This window comes from Geotrypetes seraphini, chromosome 9 (assembly GCF_902459505.1).
Source record: "Geotrypetes seraphini chromosome 9, aGeoSer1.1, whole genome shotgun sequence".
NCBI lineage: Eukaryota > Metazoa > Chordata > Amphibia > Gymnophiona > Dermophiidae > Geotrypetes > Geotrypetes seraphini.
The window spans coordinates 170,947,613-170,965,207 of NC_047092.1; the positions used below are offsets into that span (position 1 = coordinate 170,947,613).

A 17,595-nucleotide genomic window follows, 5' to 3' on the forward strand; every position below is an offset into this window, starting at 1 on the left:
GCGCTCTCATCACATTGAAGATAACTTGACAAGAGCTTGTACCGCTGGTCATTCAATCGGAGGGATATACTGTTTTTAGTTTCTGGAAAGTAAGCAACTCATTGTCACAGTTATTTTCGATGTGATGAGCATGCCACCTGCTGGATGCCGATTAAACCCCTGAGGCAGGATCCTAAGCAGAAGCACGGACCGTGTCGGGTCAATGGCATACAGGGTATATGTGATTAAGACTGTTATATTAATACCTTAATAAATATTTACTCATTTTGATCTATCCCTAGTTGATGTGTTCAGTTCCTAAGCCCACCTGTCTTCAAGTGATATCACATGAAATGGCATGGGGGCCGGTTCAAATACCTAAACACATCAGACAGCAAGGGTTTTGTTTGCTTTCCCAAACCCAGTATTTTCTTAAATTTTCAAATCTCCAAAGAAACCTGAGGGGTAAATTTTCAAATGCTTTAGTTGAGAATAATGAATGTATTATTAGGGAATATATAGGCAAAATGACTGAATCTACCCAAGTGGAGTTTGACCAGGTTGTAAGCAAATGCTTTCATAACATGTACACTTTTAGATGCAATAAAACGAGGCAAAGCCAGGGGGCATAAGTAGATCAGAGAACAAAATCACACATGTACATTTACAATCTAAGAAATGCACACAATTACACACATATTTTATACGGTAGTTTTAGATGGTTTAAGAGTATATGTGTAATTTTGCCCCAACAGAATTGCAGGTTATCTTCTGCTTGAAAATTGATTGAATTTCTGTTATTAAAGAGGACCCTAGAGCTGTACTTCTTAGCCCTCTCCAGGAAGCACACTTACAGGCTAATTTTCAAAAAAGATAGGTGTCTTGAAGAAAGCATAAAATGACACTTGGGCATCTTACTAGTGAAAATGTCCACGTGAACATTCTCAAAAGTAACTTTCCAGACGTCTTTCGGGTTGTTTTGTCTCATGTGTCTAAATCTTAAGGGTGGGTGTTAGAGGCATGTTTTGGGTGGGCTTAGGGTGACTTAGGATCAGCATGTTCTGCAGAAATAATCAAACCTTTAAGGAAATGTCTAGGACTTTTTTTTTTAAGACATACCGTTTCAAACGTGCATAAGGGTCAAAAAGGTGCCCAAACGGACAAGATGACCACTAGATGGATTAAGGCATGACCCCCCCCTTTACTTCCCAGTGGTCGCCGACCCCCCTACTACCACCCAAAGATCTTTTAAATAAAACCCAACCAAAAACAGTAATGTCCAGACTGTCCGAAGGGCTTGCACCAGCTGATTGCGGCAGGGGAATCCCGAATCAGCAGAGCCGGTTTTGTAGAGTCCTGCTGGCTCAGCTGATTGGAGATTCCCCTGCCAGAATCAGCTGAACCAGAAAGGAGAACCATAATTCCTCTCTCCCTCGGCCCTACACTTCTCCCCCGACATACCCCACAACCCTGTACCTCTCAAGATACATTTGGAGGACAGCCCGTCATTCTGAAGGTGTCGGGGGATGTCCGGGGGAGAGGTATAGTGGTTCTCTGTGGAGGAGGGGTGGGGGGGATCGGTGGGTGTGAGGAAGGGAGGGAGGAATTGCAGTTCTATCAGTTCAGCCGATCCTGGCAGTGGAATCCCTGATAAGCTGAGCTGGCAAGACTCCACAAAAGTGGCTCAGCTGATCGGGAGTCCCTTACCATGATCAACTGATGGAAAGCTGTTCAGACAAGGACCCACATGCTAGCTGCTTGGACATCCCACAAGTTGGCTTTTGTGTGTCTAGTACAATTGAAAAGGGACAAATAAACAGACGTACTAAGGGCCATTTTTAAAAGAAAAAAAAGATGCATCTGGCAGCTTTGAAAATGGACATTTATTCTACTGGGTTTGTGAACATCTTGCCCAAAACGTCCAACCTCAGACTTCGACGCTCTATTGAACATATCCCTCCATGCCTGTCAAGTTTTCAGAATTACCACAATGAATATGCATGAGATAAATTTGCATACAATGAGTCTCCCGACTACTAGGCGTGCTTCCAGGAGTAGGTTGAGAAGAAGTGATCTAGAGTACCAACGAGGTGCTTCACTGAAAATGTACCCCTTCAATTTTTCTAAAACAAAATAGCAAACAATCGCCTTAGCTAAATCTGAGGGTTCACAACTTATGGTTAGTAGGACATTTCCAGCTTTAAAAGCAACCATGGAAAGATGAGAAAGTTCCGACGAGGCTGCAAAGACAATTCACCTGTAAGCCATGCAAATCAAACTCAGTTTCCCACATCTATAAGGTGATTCTTTATCTTCATATTTTTAATTAAAGCAGTGGCTCTCAACAAGGGTCCCGAGTACCTCTCCGGCCAGTGGGGTTCTAGGATATTCAAAACGAATAAGTATGAGACATCTTTGCACACAATGGAGACAGCACATACAAATATCTCTCACACATGTTCTTTGTGGACATCCTAGAAATGTGAAGGACCACCTGGTCGCAAGGACTGAGTTAAGAACCACATACGAAATGGCTTTTAAGAACGTCCCCAAGTACAGAACGTAGAGATGAAACCAAGAGAAAACCCAAGTAGCTGGCAGAAGACGTCCAAAAGATAGGAAGTGGAACATTCATGCACAAAAAAATAAACTATTCTCCACAAACAATGAGGCTTAGTGGTCCAAAGAATGGTTGAACATTCTTGCTGCAGGCGCAATGAACATGGCAACAAGTTGAGTTGAATGTTATTAGTCATGAGGTTATCAAATAAGTCCTGGATGCAGAAATGACAATGGATTTGAATGTGCCACAAAACACTGCACATACTTTACGAATATCAGAAAATCAAATGCTGTAATTAAGATATCAATGTTGTCTGTCCAAAATGATAAGAGTTGCAACTAAGCAAGTCAGAATTAGAAATAGGAATGGGATATGGTAATCTCACTACTGTTGCAACCGTCTTCAATTACAACGAGAATGCTATAGAACAGGGAACTAAGGTTTATAGTAATTATCTTAGTGTGCATCGGGGTCGATGGAGAATGCTATTTATTTTGTTTTCAATGAAAATGGAAATTTATATAGAAGGGTAGAAATCCCAGGTTCAGGGGCAATAGAGTCTGCTAGGTTAATTTAAATACTAAACACTAAGCAAACCGATCGTGTACCGATCGGTTTGTGACCCCTTTGCGACCAGATTTCCCTCGGGCCCCATTCACTAACCTCTCCTGCGAGCCGCTTTGAATCCGTGCATGCAAATGAGGTGAAACGCATGCAAAGTAGGCAGGGATGCGATTCACAACACAAAATTTCACATCCGACTGGGCGGCTGGCTGATCAAATTAAGAAGCGTCTGCTGGGAACCAGTCGAAAATGTCTTTCCGACTCTGGAAGCCCTGTTCTCTGCCCTGCTCGCCGCTCTCTCCTGCCTGCTCGCCCTGAATTGCCGCATCGCCGCCCCGGTTTTCTCCTGTCCTGACTTCCCTGAATCTCTCCTGCCCTTCCCCGAAACTCTCCTGCCTGCTCGCTGCATCGCCGCCCTGGTTATCTCCTGTCCTGACTTCCCCTAATTTCTCCTGCCTGCTTGCCGCATTGCCGCCCCGGTTTTCTCCTGCCCTGCGAGCCTTTGGTTTTAACCCACGGGTTAAAACCATGGGCTCAAAGGGCTAAAATCTAATAATAAATGTTAAAGTTTAAAAAAAAAAAGAAAAACGCGAACTGTGCCAGCATAATTTGCATAATTTAGTTTCCTGAATTCATCGGACCTGCCCGGATCGGACCCAATCGGGCAGGTTGGTGAATCTGGCCTTAAGGGCCATATTCTATAAACAGTGCCGCAAGTTAGACAGTAGGCGCCATACCACCGCCTAACTTAATTACTTTAATTGGCTTTAATCAGCGCGGTAATTGAAGGCATCATTTAAAACTGATTAAAAACTCATTACAAGAAAGTAGGCAGCGAGAGGCATCTACAGCAGGATGAATAATGGGCCTAATTGGCAAGGGTTAGGGGTGGAGTGGGGACTTAAGGTGCCATTAGGCGTGGTTCACTAAAGCACTTAGGTGTCTGCAATGTAGGCCTGGCTTACACCGCAAATGCCTACGTTTTTTGGAAAGCCCCATTAGCCACGATTCTTTAAACAGTGCCTAAATGTGACTGACACACGGTTTTGTAGGCAGCTGAAGATTTGGGCGTCGTTTACAGAATTTGGCCCCAAGTGGGCAGACAACTATAGTGACAAGGACAGAACAACAGCACACAACGGTCAGTTCTGCTAGTCTATGAAGTCCCAAAATGTGCTCTAGCTTAGCATGCCTACGTATCAGATAGCAACTGCTTCTCTGTGCAAATTGTTTTCATGACATATGGAGAATTAGATGACTTTAAGGGGGGAAGTTATCAACATATGCTACTGTTATCTTCGCCTGGTTTACAAACTGGGTTATTTTAGCACAGGGTCCCCATTTTATACAACAGTATGTGCTAAATAACCTGGACTTGTAGTAAAATAACCCAGAAGAGAAGGACTTGGGCGTGATTGCATGTGATGATCTGAAGGTGGCCAAACAGGTGGCAAAGGTGACGTCGAAGGCTAGAAGGATGCTAGGGTGCATAGGAAGAGGTATGGCCATTAGGAAAAAGGAGGTATTGATACCCCTGTATAAGACTCTAGTGAGACCTCATTTAGAATATTGTGTGCAATTCTGGAAACCGCACCATTCAAAAAGATATAAAAAAGATGAAGTCGGTCCAGAGGAAGATTACTAAAATGGTGCGTGGCCGTTGTCATAAGGTGTATGGGGACAGACTTAAAGATCTCAACCTGTATACTTTGGAGGAAAGACGGGAGATATAATAGAGACGTTTAAATACCTATGTGGCATAAATGTGCATGGGTCAAGTCTCATTTGAAATGAAGCTCTGGAATGAGAGGGCATAGGATGAAGTTAAGAGGTGATAGGCTCAGGAGTAACCTAAGGAAATACTTTTTTGCAGAAAGGTTGGTACATGCGTGGAACAGTCTCCCGGTAGAGGTGGTGGAGACAGAGACTGTGTCTGATTTCAAGAAAGCCTGGGATAGTCACTTGGGATCTCTTAGAGAGAGGAAGAGATAATGGTTACTGCAGATGGCCTTTATTTGCCATCAAGTTTCTATAACAGAAGCCCATGTCAATAGCTTTCCCTCTAAATTAGGAGTTCTCAACCTAGGGTGCCCCCCCAGGGGGGGTGAAGAATGGAATTTCAGAGGTTGTGCAAAGATTGGCTTGTGCCCCTTAGTGACGAGTTACGAATCATCATGCAGCCAGCTGCTAGTTCCTTGAGCAGTAGTAGTAGGTGGTTTTGATATTACTTTATTAGGGGGTGTGAACTTAATCAAACATTTCCTAAGGGTCTAGGGTATAGAAAAGGTTGGAAACCACTGCTCTAAATGATCAAACAACAACAAAACTATAGGGAGTGGGATAGGAAAGATATGGAGGTCATGTCATGAAAACATACACAAAATAGAAAACCAATTCTTAGCTCCCAGTTATAAAGTGGAAGCCATTTTGAATACTTCTGAAAGTTTGCTAAACGAGTATCAATGTATTGACATCAATATAATTCCTCCATGTGCACATTATTATGATATATTTCCATTTTAAGACTTCATTTTACAAACAGAACTTTAGTTGGTTAATACAACAAAAATAAGTTGGTCTATATCCAACACATTTGAAGTTTGTCTTACTACTTGAAAGAGAATGTTCTTGAACTTTTTTAAAATTCCTCTGCTTGTTGCCATACATTTTATCACAATGCATATAAGCCCACTGAAAGCCCAGTTCTTAGGAAACTATGAAAAATGCTAACTTTTTGGAAGACTTCACCCATTGGAGGAAACTCAGATCTGTGATGTTCAAAAAATCCCAAGTCAGGATTACTTGACGACATGTGTCTCTTCGAATCTGCAAGGGGATTATTATTATTTGGTGCGTAGAGAGAATGGGGATCTTCAGGACAAGGAGCCTGGCCAGAAGGAAGAGAATTAATAAATAACGTTGACCTAGACTTTGAAGACAAAGGAGTGCAGACAGATGAAGCTGCAGAAGATTGAACCTGATCAGAACTGAAAGGCAATGAAAGAAGAGATGGGGAACTAGAGCTAGAAGACAAAGGAAGAAAAGGAGATAAGTTTAAGCAAGAACTCGATGGGTGAAGAGCCAGCCAAGAGAGATGATGGATACTCTTGGCTTTATTTTCCTTTTTCTTATGATTAAAAATGTGCAATTTTCTTAAGATATTTTCTGGGTTTGAAGATCCAAGATCTATGCCAACTGAAAATGCCATCTCTTTCGATGCTAGACCACTTGTTCGCAACTGTGACTTTTCATCAGACCTTCTTCTACTGTTCATCTCGTTAGGTTCAATATCTATTCTCTGATGAGGTGAATGACATCCTAATACTTGTGAAAAATTAGGAGAAGGACTACTAAAGCCCTTTGACAATTCAGATCCCCTTGCAGGACTATTTCCTCGTGAGCGGGACCCTTTCAGTGATATGCCAGGTAGTCTTCTTTGCTCATTTTCTTGTAAGGATTGGACATCAGCTTCTGGCAAAGTAGACTGTGTATCCAAACATGTTTGTTTCATCAAGTAGGCTTGTGGCTTAGAGGCCAGAATATCTGGTTGCATCAGTTTTGGAATTACATTGTTCACATTCAAAGGACCTGAAACTTGACGATTCTGTGAATCTGGCCAATTGCAAGGGTTGGGGGAAGGGATATACGTGGATGATGGCTTCGAAGATGCATCTTTGGTTACCAATGGCACCTGCTGTTGGATACCAGAAGAATGCTGCTGCTTAGCTGGAAGAACAGGCGAATTATTAAGGGACCGCTGCTGTACCTGGGAGTGGGATCACAAAATTAAACTATTACAACACAGACATGCTACAAAAACCAAACATTGACATAGGACAACATTCTAAGGTGAACATTTGCATTCTAAGTAGTTTTTGTTATTATAATCATCATTTAGAAAGTATTTACATGCACTATCCCCATAATTCTCCAAATGGCACAAGCAAATTTGGGCGCAAGCCCAATCAATTAATTATTGGTACTAACGAGCAATAATTTTAATTTACATGTGTATCTTCCTAGTCAGTATTCTATAAATATGTGTCATTTTTAAGTGTGGATCAAAAAGGAGCATAGCCATGGGAGGGGCATGGGTGGATCAGGGATATTTCTAAAATTTGTGATCTATTTGTTATATTATATTGATGCACTTATTGTACGTTTAAAAATGAATAAAAAATTAAAAAATAAAATAAAATTTGTGTGCAGTGTTACAGAATACGGCATATCCAGGCCTAATTTAGGTGCAAAATTTACAATAGGTCTCAGCTGGTGTAAATCCTTGTGCCCAACACTGGGTTTGGATCTGTAAACGGTGCCAACTTGGAGCACCATTTGTAGAATAGTGCTTAGCACTCTTTTTCAACGCTCAAATTTGGGTGCCATTTACTGAATTTAACCTTTTAACTGGCATTGTTGCTCAGAAGTAACATGTGTCTTTCTATGGCTCTTATGGGAGATCTGCCATCTCCAAATGCCTGTTTACATGGCAATGTTGCTCTCGTTCAACATTAAGTTACGTAAAGCAGCCGTTTCACCATCTGCCAATTAAAGGGTTAAGCCTAAATGTGCTTACAACACATGAATTAACCCACCTACCCCTTTTATGAAGCCTCGTTATGCTTTTTTCATTGCCCGCCGAGGTGGTAAAAGCTCCAACCTTCATAGAATTCCTATGAGCATCAAAGCTAATACCGTCAAGACCGGCAATAAAAAAGACTAACCTGGCTTCATGAAAGGGGGACCTACGAAAACTGAACTATTCCAGTTAGTATAAATTCAATCTCTGCCACAGCTGCAAAGATACCAAATGATGATTGTAGTAACCAAATCCATAAACGTCAAAAAAATCTAATGAACAAATCTACTCAGACTGGAAAAAGTGTAAGTAAATATTTTTCCCAGCTATCCAATTACACGTTGCCATTTGTCAAACAAGTGAAATGCTGAAATAGTGGAGGAGCACAGTTGAATTTCTTCAGAAAGAACGTTGATAAATTCAAATAAAAGTATCTCCTATCTAGGAACATTTCCAGTGCTATTGCAATGGCAGGAGTTTTCTATAAAAGGAAAGATGATTAGTGATCTTCAAGATGGGTTTATAACACTATCGATTAAAGTTGCAGAAATCTGTGGAAGATTGTTTCTTTCACTGTTCTTAAAAATAAAAACCACAAGAAACCTACTAGTAGGTCTTTTCAAGAAGACCATCAGATACGCTTTTGAGAGACAGCTTTTTCACATATTATAGAAGCTGTACAGTGCAGTAAAGTCATGCTATTGACTTAATTAAGAAAATTAATGCAGTATAGCAGTCTCTCTCAAACACTATACAGAGCAACCGTTTTTCGAAGCACATAATTGAAATTATAAAATTGCAAAACCAAGAAAAAATTAAATTTGAGAGTTATTTATTTAAAAGTTCTTTAAGCTATGTATGGGTAATTGTAACAACGATGAAACTAAAGTAGATAGACTAGAATTGTCAATCAATGTGATGGATGTGCTTGTTTTTGAGTGCAAATGAACTCAAAGCGTGGCTCGATAGTTGACAAGCAAACACACATTTCGTCATCCACCATCTGCAGTCGTTCTCTTTTTTTTTTTTTTTCAATGTAATTTCTGTCAGAGCTGAAAATCCAAATTTGCAAAGAAAATCCAAACAGTAATAAAGCCTTGGTTGCTTTGCGGCTCAATAAAACTAAAATTACTGGCCGTTAGTCTTCAAGGACCAATCACGTCAAAGAATGATGCTTGTCTGGGCGGTTGTGTCTTTACGCACCCAGACGCTCATAACATTGACAGATTCTTACATACCCGATGTACATGCCATCTTTTCTAGTGTATACATATGAAGGGAATTTCTAAAACTAAAGTAAAACTTTGGGATCTCTTGTGACACACCTAGAATCTCTTCGGGACACACCACTGTGCCTTGGCACACAGTTTGAGAGAGACTGCAGTATAGGTAACATGCTCTTTTGCTCTTTTCCCTTCTTTACATAAGTACAGAATTCAACTGACTAATACAGATCTCAAAAGTTAAAAGTTAAAGTTGTTAAGCCTTGCATAACCTCAAAATGTTTGCCTGCTCTACACAGAAGTGGAAATATCCTGTTTTTCTCTATCCCACATAAATTAATTGCTTTGCACACATGCTTAGATAAACAACATAAGTTAATGGGCTCCAGTGCACCCACAATAGGGGCTATCAGATACTGTTATTTCACACCTTCCGTACACTTTTAATCTTACCGAGGGGTGGGCAACTCCGGTCCTCGAGGGCCGGAATCCAGTCGGGTTTTCAGGATTGCCCTAGTGAATATGCATGAGATCTGTTTGCATGCGCGGCTTTCAATGCATGTTCATTGGGGAAATCTTGAAAACCTGACTGGATTCCGGCCCTCGAGGACCGGAGTTGCCCACCCCCGATCTAACCCATTCTCGGTGCCTGGGAAACAGCTTCCCTACCTCTTTGGCCCAAGCTGGTTTCTCAGAAGGATTTAGAGATTCTTTATAATGGTACAGCGGCTTCTTTTCTGCCGTCCTCTGTTCTTGCTGTCGTTGTTGCTGCTGTTGCAGGGAGACCAGGTAGTCCCTCTCCTGCTGAAGTTGCCTCTGTAGTCGCTCGGCTTGCCTCTGCTCTTCTAACTGCTTCCGTTTATACTCCTGTTAAGGGGCAGTGAAAGAACCGGGAGGAGATCATTACGAACTTTGGGAAATCCCAAAAATAACGAGCTCCGAGCACGTAGGATAAGATCTCAACAGCTACAATTTGCATGCTGGGGGGAGGGGGTCAAATGGAAACATTCACTGGGGCATCCTCACTTGAGTTTTGAAGGTCTCCAGTGCAGGTGTAGTTTGCATGCTCACTTGGGGGTGGGGTGGATAGACAAAGGGTAAGGGAGACATACTGGCAGTGGAGGTAGAAGGACCAATTCAGCATCAGCATTTTTTTTTTTTTTGGGGGGGGGATTACCCCAAACTATGCCTATGATTTTCACTTATAAGAGATCAGCATGGATCACAGGGGCCTGCTCTGAAATACTGGAAGAGAGCAGCCCCCAGAAGAAAATAGTGACCGCGCTTGAAGCATTTCAACAAAGTCAGACTCGGGCTCCTTTTACAAAGCTGCGCTAGGCCATTAACGCAGAATAGCATGCACTAAATTGCCCCGCGCGCTAGCCGCTACCGCCTCCCTTTGAGCAGGCGGTAGATTTTCAGCTAGCGCGTGCTAATCCGGTGCGTGCGCTAAAACGCTTAGCGCACCTTCGTAAAAGGAGCCCGAAATGCGGGCTCTGCACTATACACGGAGAAATTTTATTCCAAAATGAAAATGGCATCCAAGGGCTCACGCTGCGCCCAGAGTAATATTTCCCACTCACGTTATTTTGCTGTACTAAGGTTTAGAGAATGACACGGTGACAAAATTCATCACCGTCCCCCGTCCCAGCAGATAACCGCGGGAAACCATCTTCATGTCGTTCTTTAAGGAGAGAGGGAAGAATCAGAGTATGAATGGCCACAACCACTGACCCTCAAGCTTTGCTTTGAAGAATGCTGGTGTAGAAGGACTGAGGTTGAAACAGACACTACAGAATGACAGTCTCTGGTATCCAGAGCAGATATTGTGATGTCATAATGCCTCATTCCACCAGTGCCTAAGAGCCAATCACATCAGTGATATCACAATGGCTTCATTATCCTTGGCTCACATAAGAATCAGACTATCAATGGCCACAACCACTGACCCTCGAGCTTTGCTTTGAACAATGCTGGCGTAGAAGGACTGAGGTTGAAATAGACACTAGAAAATGACATGGGATTATTTCTTGTGGTTATCCGCGGGGACGGGAACGGTGATGAATTTTGTCACCGTGTCATTCTCTACTAAGGTTCTCCTTACCAAGGGTAGGTGCTCTACAGTTCCTGATGTACACGATGTGTATTTATTGTCAAATATACAGTGATACCTTGGTTTACGAGCATAATTCGTTCCAGAAGCATGCTCTTAAACCAAAACACTCGTATATCAAAGCAACTTTTCCCATAAGAGTTAATGTAAACTTGAACAATTCGTTCCACATCCCCAAAAACGTAATTACCATTAGGGACACCTCCACCGCTGCCTCTGCCACACACCCATCCACGCGGCTCCTCCAATTCTCCTCCTCTGCTGCTGTTTGCTGCCTCTCACTGCAAGTGGTGCTGGCTAAGCAAACGCCGCCGCCGCCACAGAGCCCGACTGGACAATGTTGGCTCTGCCGCTCCTGGACACTGCCCTCCCCTCCGGATGCTACTACCCCCCTCTGCTGGGACTCTCAGGTGCTGGCTCACTCCTGCCGGACGCACCCCGACTCCCATGCTCCACCCCGAGGCCACCGGCGCTTCTTTCGCCTCTTCGCCCCCCTCCCCGACTGGCCCTGTCCTTACCCCTGCACCGCCGGTGATGGAAAGTGCCTGCCGCCGGTCTGCTGCTGAACCTTGAGCATCTGCACATGCTCAGGCCGCGCATGCTCAGGCCTTCTGGATCTCACCCTCTCAGAGATTCTCATGAGATCTCGAGTCTCATGAGAATCTCGGTGAGGATGAGATCCAGAAGGCCTTGAGCATGCGCAGATGCTCAAGGTTCAGCAGCAGACCGGCGGCAGGCACTTTTATCACCGGCGGTGCAGGGGTAAGGACAGGGCCAGTCGGGGAGGGGGGGGGAAAAGGCGAAAGAAGCGCCGGTGGCCTCGGGGGGGGGAGCAATACTGTTGGTTCCCGCGGTCGGGTCGGGTGGGGGCTCGCAAATCGAGTCAATGCTCGGTTTACGAGTCAAAAGTTTGCTGAGTGTTTTGCTCGTCTTGCAAAACACTCGCAAACCGGGTTACTCGTAAATCGAGGTTTGACTGTATTTTATTGAACACAACAAAACTGCCAAAAACAGAGGTACAAAAATACAGCAAAATCGACTCAGAAATTCACCCAGAAACAGCCCACCCCCCACCCCCCAGGTCCCCCCTCACACCAATACCGCAATGAGTACTCAATGTGGGAGGAAGGGCAAATTCCTCACATATAAGATGTGTATTTATATAATTCGCTGACTGTCCAGCTTTTTTGGATGTGAACCGCCTAGAACTCAACCAGATCTGTCCCAAGCTTCACCTGCTATATACTATCAAATCTAAAATGTTCAAATTGCCCATTATGTATTACCTAATTTCACGACAATCCTTATATAATCCGCCTTATATATTTCGTAATATCATGACAATTCTTATGTAATCCGCCTTGAACCGCAAGGTAATGGCAGAATAGAAATCACTAACGTAATGTAATGTAACTCATTGGCATGGTGGTATCCAAAAATAAAGTTTATTATTATTTATTATTCTGGATTTCTCCAATATCCTTGAATATCTAGGAGACTGATTTGCATACAACTGAAGCAGTGTGCACATAAACTAGCATCTGTATTGGGGGTGACAACTGTCGGTCCTCGAGGGCCGCAATCCAGTCGGGTTTTCAGGATTTCCCCCATGAATATGCATGAGATCTATTAGCACACAATGAAAGCAGTGCGTGCAAATAGATCTCATGCATATTCAATGGGGAAATCCTGAAAACCCGCGTGGACTGTGGCCCCCGAGGACCGACATTCGACATCCCTGATCTAGATGTTCATTAGAAGGATCTCGAAAGCCTGAGTCACAAGATTGGAGTTTGCCTACCCCGGGACAAGGGGGTGGGGGTTGGGGGGGGAGATCTACCAAGCTGCTGTTGTCAACACTGGCGTCGTAAGGGGGGTGATCCACCCCAGGCACAGTCTCCGCCTCCTCCTTCCCGCCTCCCCTCGCCACACATCCATTCCCTCGGACCTCTTTCATTTTCCCCGAGCGAGCAGCATTATCAACTTGCTGCCCACGTTGGTGTCGCCTCTCTCCGACGTCACTTCCGGGCCTCGCGCCTAGGATGCGACATCAGATGGATAGCCGACACGACGCAGGCATCAAGTTTGTGCTGTTGCTCTCGCCTGGATAATTAAAAAGGTACAGGAGAAGGGAAGAGGGCTTGTGTATGGCGGGGGGGGGGGGGGGGGGATGGTCAGAAAGGAGCAGGGGGTGAGGAAGAGGGTGGTGCCACTGCCTCAGGCACCACTTACCCTCACTATGTCACTGGTGGTCAAGTTGGCATTTCAAATCCAACTTAAACTCCGTCTGCCAAGCCTGCTGCCCCACTTTCTCTCCCTTTCATATTGCCCTGGCATACCAATGGGATGCTTCTGAATATGTTTTTTAACAGGTACTCCAGGTTAGAGAATGACACAGGGGACAATTTTTCCTCATCTCTGCAGTAACTTAATTTTCCCTTCCCATCATAGCAAGTTTTGTTGCTGTCTCTGTCCCAGTCCCATTCTTGTAAGCTCTGCCTTATCCACACAAGCTTCGAACACTTATGATTTTAAAGTGTTTATGACTTGTGCAGACGAGGACAGAGCTTAGGCATTGGTGGAATGAGACATTATGACATCACAATCTGAGCTCTAGAATGTTGCTACTTAGAATTTTAAAGGGTTTGAGGCTTGTACAGATGAGGACGGAGCTTCTGCATTGGTGGAATGAGGCATTATGACATCACAATCTGAGCTCTAGAATGTTGCTACTTAGGATTTTAAAGTGTTTGAGGCTTATGCAGATGAGAACGGAGCTGAGGCATTGGTGGAATGAGGCATTATGACATCACAATCTGAGCTCTACAATGTTGCTACTTAGAATTTTAAAGGGTTTGAGGCTTGTGCAGATGAGGACGGAGCTTCGGCATTGGTGGAATGAGGCATTATGACATCACAATCTGAGCTCTAGAATGTTGGTACTTAGAATTTTAAAGGGTTTGAGGCTTGTACAGATGAGGACGGAGCTTCGGCATTGGTGGAATGAGGCATTATGACATCACAATCTGAGCTCTAGAATGTTGCTACTTAGAATTTTAAAGGGTTTGAGGCTTGTACAGATGAGGACGGAGCTTCGGCATTGGTGGAATGAGGCATTATGACATCACAATCTGAGCTCTAGAATGTTGCTACTTAGGATGTTAAAGCGTTTGAGGCTTGTGCAGATGAGGACGGAGCTCAGGCATTGGTGGAATGAGGCATTATGACATCACAATCTGAGCTCTACAATGTTGCTACTTAGGATTTTCAAGTGTTTGAGGCTTGTGCAGATGACAAAGGAGCTTGCAGGAATGGGGCAGGAAAAGAATTCGACGGGATGGGAAAATGAGTTCCCATGGGGACGGGGAAAAATTTGTGCCCATGTCATTCTCTAGTCCAGGTCATGACCTCTACAAAAGGAGAAGGAAAGCAGAAGGCCCTGTCTGTTCCTAGTCACTCTTTTTCCCAATTTTATGTAATAGGAACTGGGTTTTTTTGTTTGTTTGCTAAAACGGGACTGTTTCAGAAGAAACACCTTCTCACTTTTATAGTTCCATTCATCGCAAAACTGAGCGTGGTGAGCAGTGAACCAGCTGCATTAAAATTGCATCAAACTGCACTAATGTGATTGATATCTACCCTTTAAATCAATACACAAAACAAGCAGAAAAAAAGCCACAGCCAGATACCAACTGATAAAGGTCAAACAGAGAAGACCATTAATAATAATAAATAAATAAATAAATTACCAATTACAGCATCCAGCTCATTGGTATTTATGAAATCATGGTATACACAGTGAGCATTCAATGGAGCATTAGGGGCATACACAGCCACATAAACCTGTGGTTGACATCCAGTGATCTATTATTTCACAGATGATGGCTACTGAAGCAGAGTATCCATCAGAACAAATCAAAAACAGCCTTCGCATTAAAATTATTTAGTTGGGAGGTTCGCCTAAAAAAACTCATCTTTTTATGGAGGTCTGGGATCCTTATATTCAGAATCTTTCACCAGAAATACTAAGTTTGGTTATCAATGATTTATTATGAAAATTAGGTTTAATAATTACATTCCAGTTATTTATTTTAATTCTATTCTATATTTTTGTCAACTTTAATCCAGGTTGAGGGATTTCATTTAGGGGAAGATAATGGGTAGGGGATGGAATTAAGGGGGGTGTAGATAAGATTGAATTAATACATATGGAAATTAAATTTGAAAGAATGATTTAAATTTGTATGAAATTTATTGTAATTCTTATTGTATTGAATGTATTTTTGTATTATCCTATTGTACTGATTATTTGATTCTTTCAATAAAAATTGGTTTACATAAAATTATTTACTTAAACTTTTACGTAAAATTTCTGGTGGGAGACTTATAACATAGCAGATAACTTCAATACCGCATAACCTTGTAAGTTCTATGCAGTGAACAAAATTTAGAAACCCCCCATATAATCATTAAGAATAATCATTATTTAGGAAGCAAATGCATATTCAATTGTTTTCAAAAATGGTGGTAGGACTCTGCTTCCAGGATTAGACATGCCCTACCATTACAATGTCTTGACCACCAGGGAACATTAAGAGCCCTCACCTCTTTCCACCAGACTATTAACTGCCAGGAGATGCTGTTTCTATAGGAAGGGGGGGGGGGATTTTGGATTTACACTTCTCCCTCCGTATTTACAGTTTCGATTATTCACGGTTTTTAGCTTGCTGGCTCCTCCCCCAAATTACATCAGCTCGCATAGAGAAATTGCTCATTCCAAGCGTTTACAGAGAAAATCGCCGATTCCCGGAACTTTCTTCACCGCGTTTTGCCTCTCCTTCAGGAACAAACCAGGTCTCCCACCGTGTTATTCGTGGTTTCACCATATTCACGATGGTTTTTAATAGAAACAGCGAATAACATTAAAAATAAAAATTATTGGCGGGTCTGTTAATCCCTTATCCCAGCGAATCCAGAGGGAGAAATGTAGTGCACACCTTTTTCAGTTAAAGTACATCCGGGTACACTACGCATTTTCCTGTCATTAAAAGGGCTTAAAATGTAAGTTTGCGCCTGAGGCTAGTTGATAACTGAGGCTGTGAATTTCATGAGTCGCACAGGCCTTCACAACAATGGAGTCGCGAGGATAAGATGCCAAGTGATCAGCCACGGGTGTACGGTTCAAAAAGTCACTTTATTGATAAGAATGCTCCAAAAACTCAGACTCGAAACTGGCAGTGTTTTGGTGCCTTACTCGTGACCCTCAGCTTCGCTTTGGGCACCAGTTCCTTCACGGAACTCACAGCCGCCTCACCAGCGTTTCACTCATCGTGCCCGCGCGCACAGCATCAGACCTTCAAGACAGACTCTTGATATAGGCACAAATGCAGAAACACTGCCAGTGTCAAGCATTCTTATCAATAAAGCGACTTCTCTCGTCATTGAGGGCCCTTTCTTGGCTTCTTCTTCAGTGTCACACAGGCCTTGACATTAGTAATTTGCAGCCCTGGATCTTGTGAATTAGTAATTTGCAGCCCTGGATCTTGTGAACCCAAAAGAGGTCAGAGGTTTCAAGGTCACTTGAATTTTCCCCGACTACTTATTTATGCAAATATTTCATACATATTTTTTGACTGTATCCTAAAACCATATATGTTTGGGGGAGTCTACTGGACAGAAGATAAGACACACTGCTCTGTCCTGAAGCGACTCCTTTGACTGGCCAAGGAGAGAGCATGCATGTAGCCAAACACACTAGTAAAACACTGCAGGGCAAGCGGGAGTTGGGCCTCATTACCAGAAGCAGAGCCTGCTCCTGGAGTAACTGCTGCTGCAGAATCTCTAATTGCCTCTGTTCCTCCTCTAACTGTCGCCGGATGTATTCCTGGAGACATGGGCAGCAGTGATCAGAAAGAGAGAAGATGATTAAAAAAAGGAACAATTGAAAAGAGAGACACAAGGCATGAGGAAGGCAGAACTGTCACTCAGAGAGGCTGACCAGGATCCAGAAAGAATGAGTTGTAACGTTTAAACAAACTTTTAAAAGCGTCTCGTGAGATCTGAGTCACAAGTAGCTTTTTCTTTTGATCACTTTGAATGGTATTTCTTATCATTTCCCTCATTTTCTCATGTAATTCACTTTGGCCCCAATTCTATAAACAGCACCTCGAAAATAGGCGCCAAGGAACACCTTGGACTACGCAGGTGCCTACCTAAAAGTTGTAAGCACTACCAAGTTAGTTGCTTACTGACAAATTAATTTTAATTTAAGCCAACTATTAAGCCAATTAAGCTTGTTATTGGTGCCAATTAAGCTTTCTAAATAATTTAACCCCCTCCTTTACAAAGCCACACTAGCGTTTTTCGCACCGGCCGTGGCGGTAAGAACTCCAAAGCTCATAGAATTCCTATGAGCGCTGGAGTTCTTACCGCGGCAGCCAATGCTAAAAACGCTATTGCGGCTTTGTAAAGGATGGGGTAAGTTAGACGCCTAGATGGACTAGGTGTGCTGATCTAGGCACAACTTTAGGTGGGGTTTTTTTTGTTTTTTACAGAATCTGAGCTTTTGTGTACA

The 17,595-nt window shown here is 43.0% G+C and overlaps 1 protein-coding gene across 4 annotated transcripts in view; it reads right to left on the reverse strand.

The window, feature by feature from the left end:
* TNIK (TRAF2 and NCK interacting kinase) overlaps positions 1-17,595 on the reverse strand; it is a 388,169-nt gene that overhangs the window by 63,099 nt on the left and 307,475 nt on the right. For 2 of the 4 annotated variants that reach the window (XM_033957989.1, XM_033957990.1), the window contains exons 14-15: positions 9,578-9,775; positions 5,838-6,872 (exon numbers count right to left, since the gene is read on the reverse strand). In XM_033957989.1, the coding sequence (XP_033813880.1) occupies positions 5,838-6,872; positions 9,578-9,775 (1,233 nt within the window). Of the gene's footprint in view, positions 1-5,837; positions 6,873-9,577; positions 9,776-16,818; positions 16,906-17,595 lie in introns of all 4 variants that reach the window. The other 2 variants (XM_033957992.1, XM_033957991.1) reach the window with 2 other exon arrangements.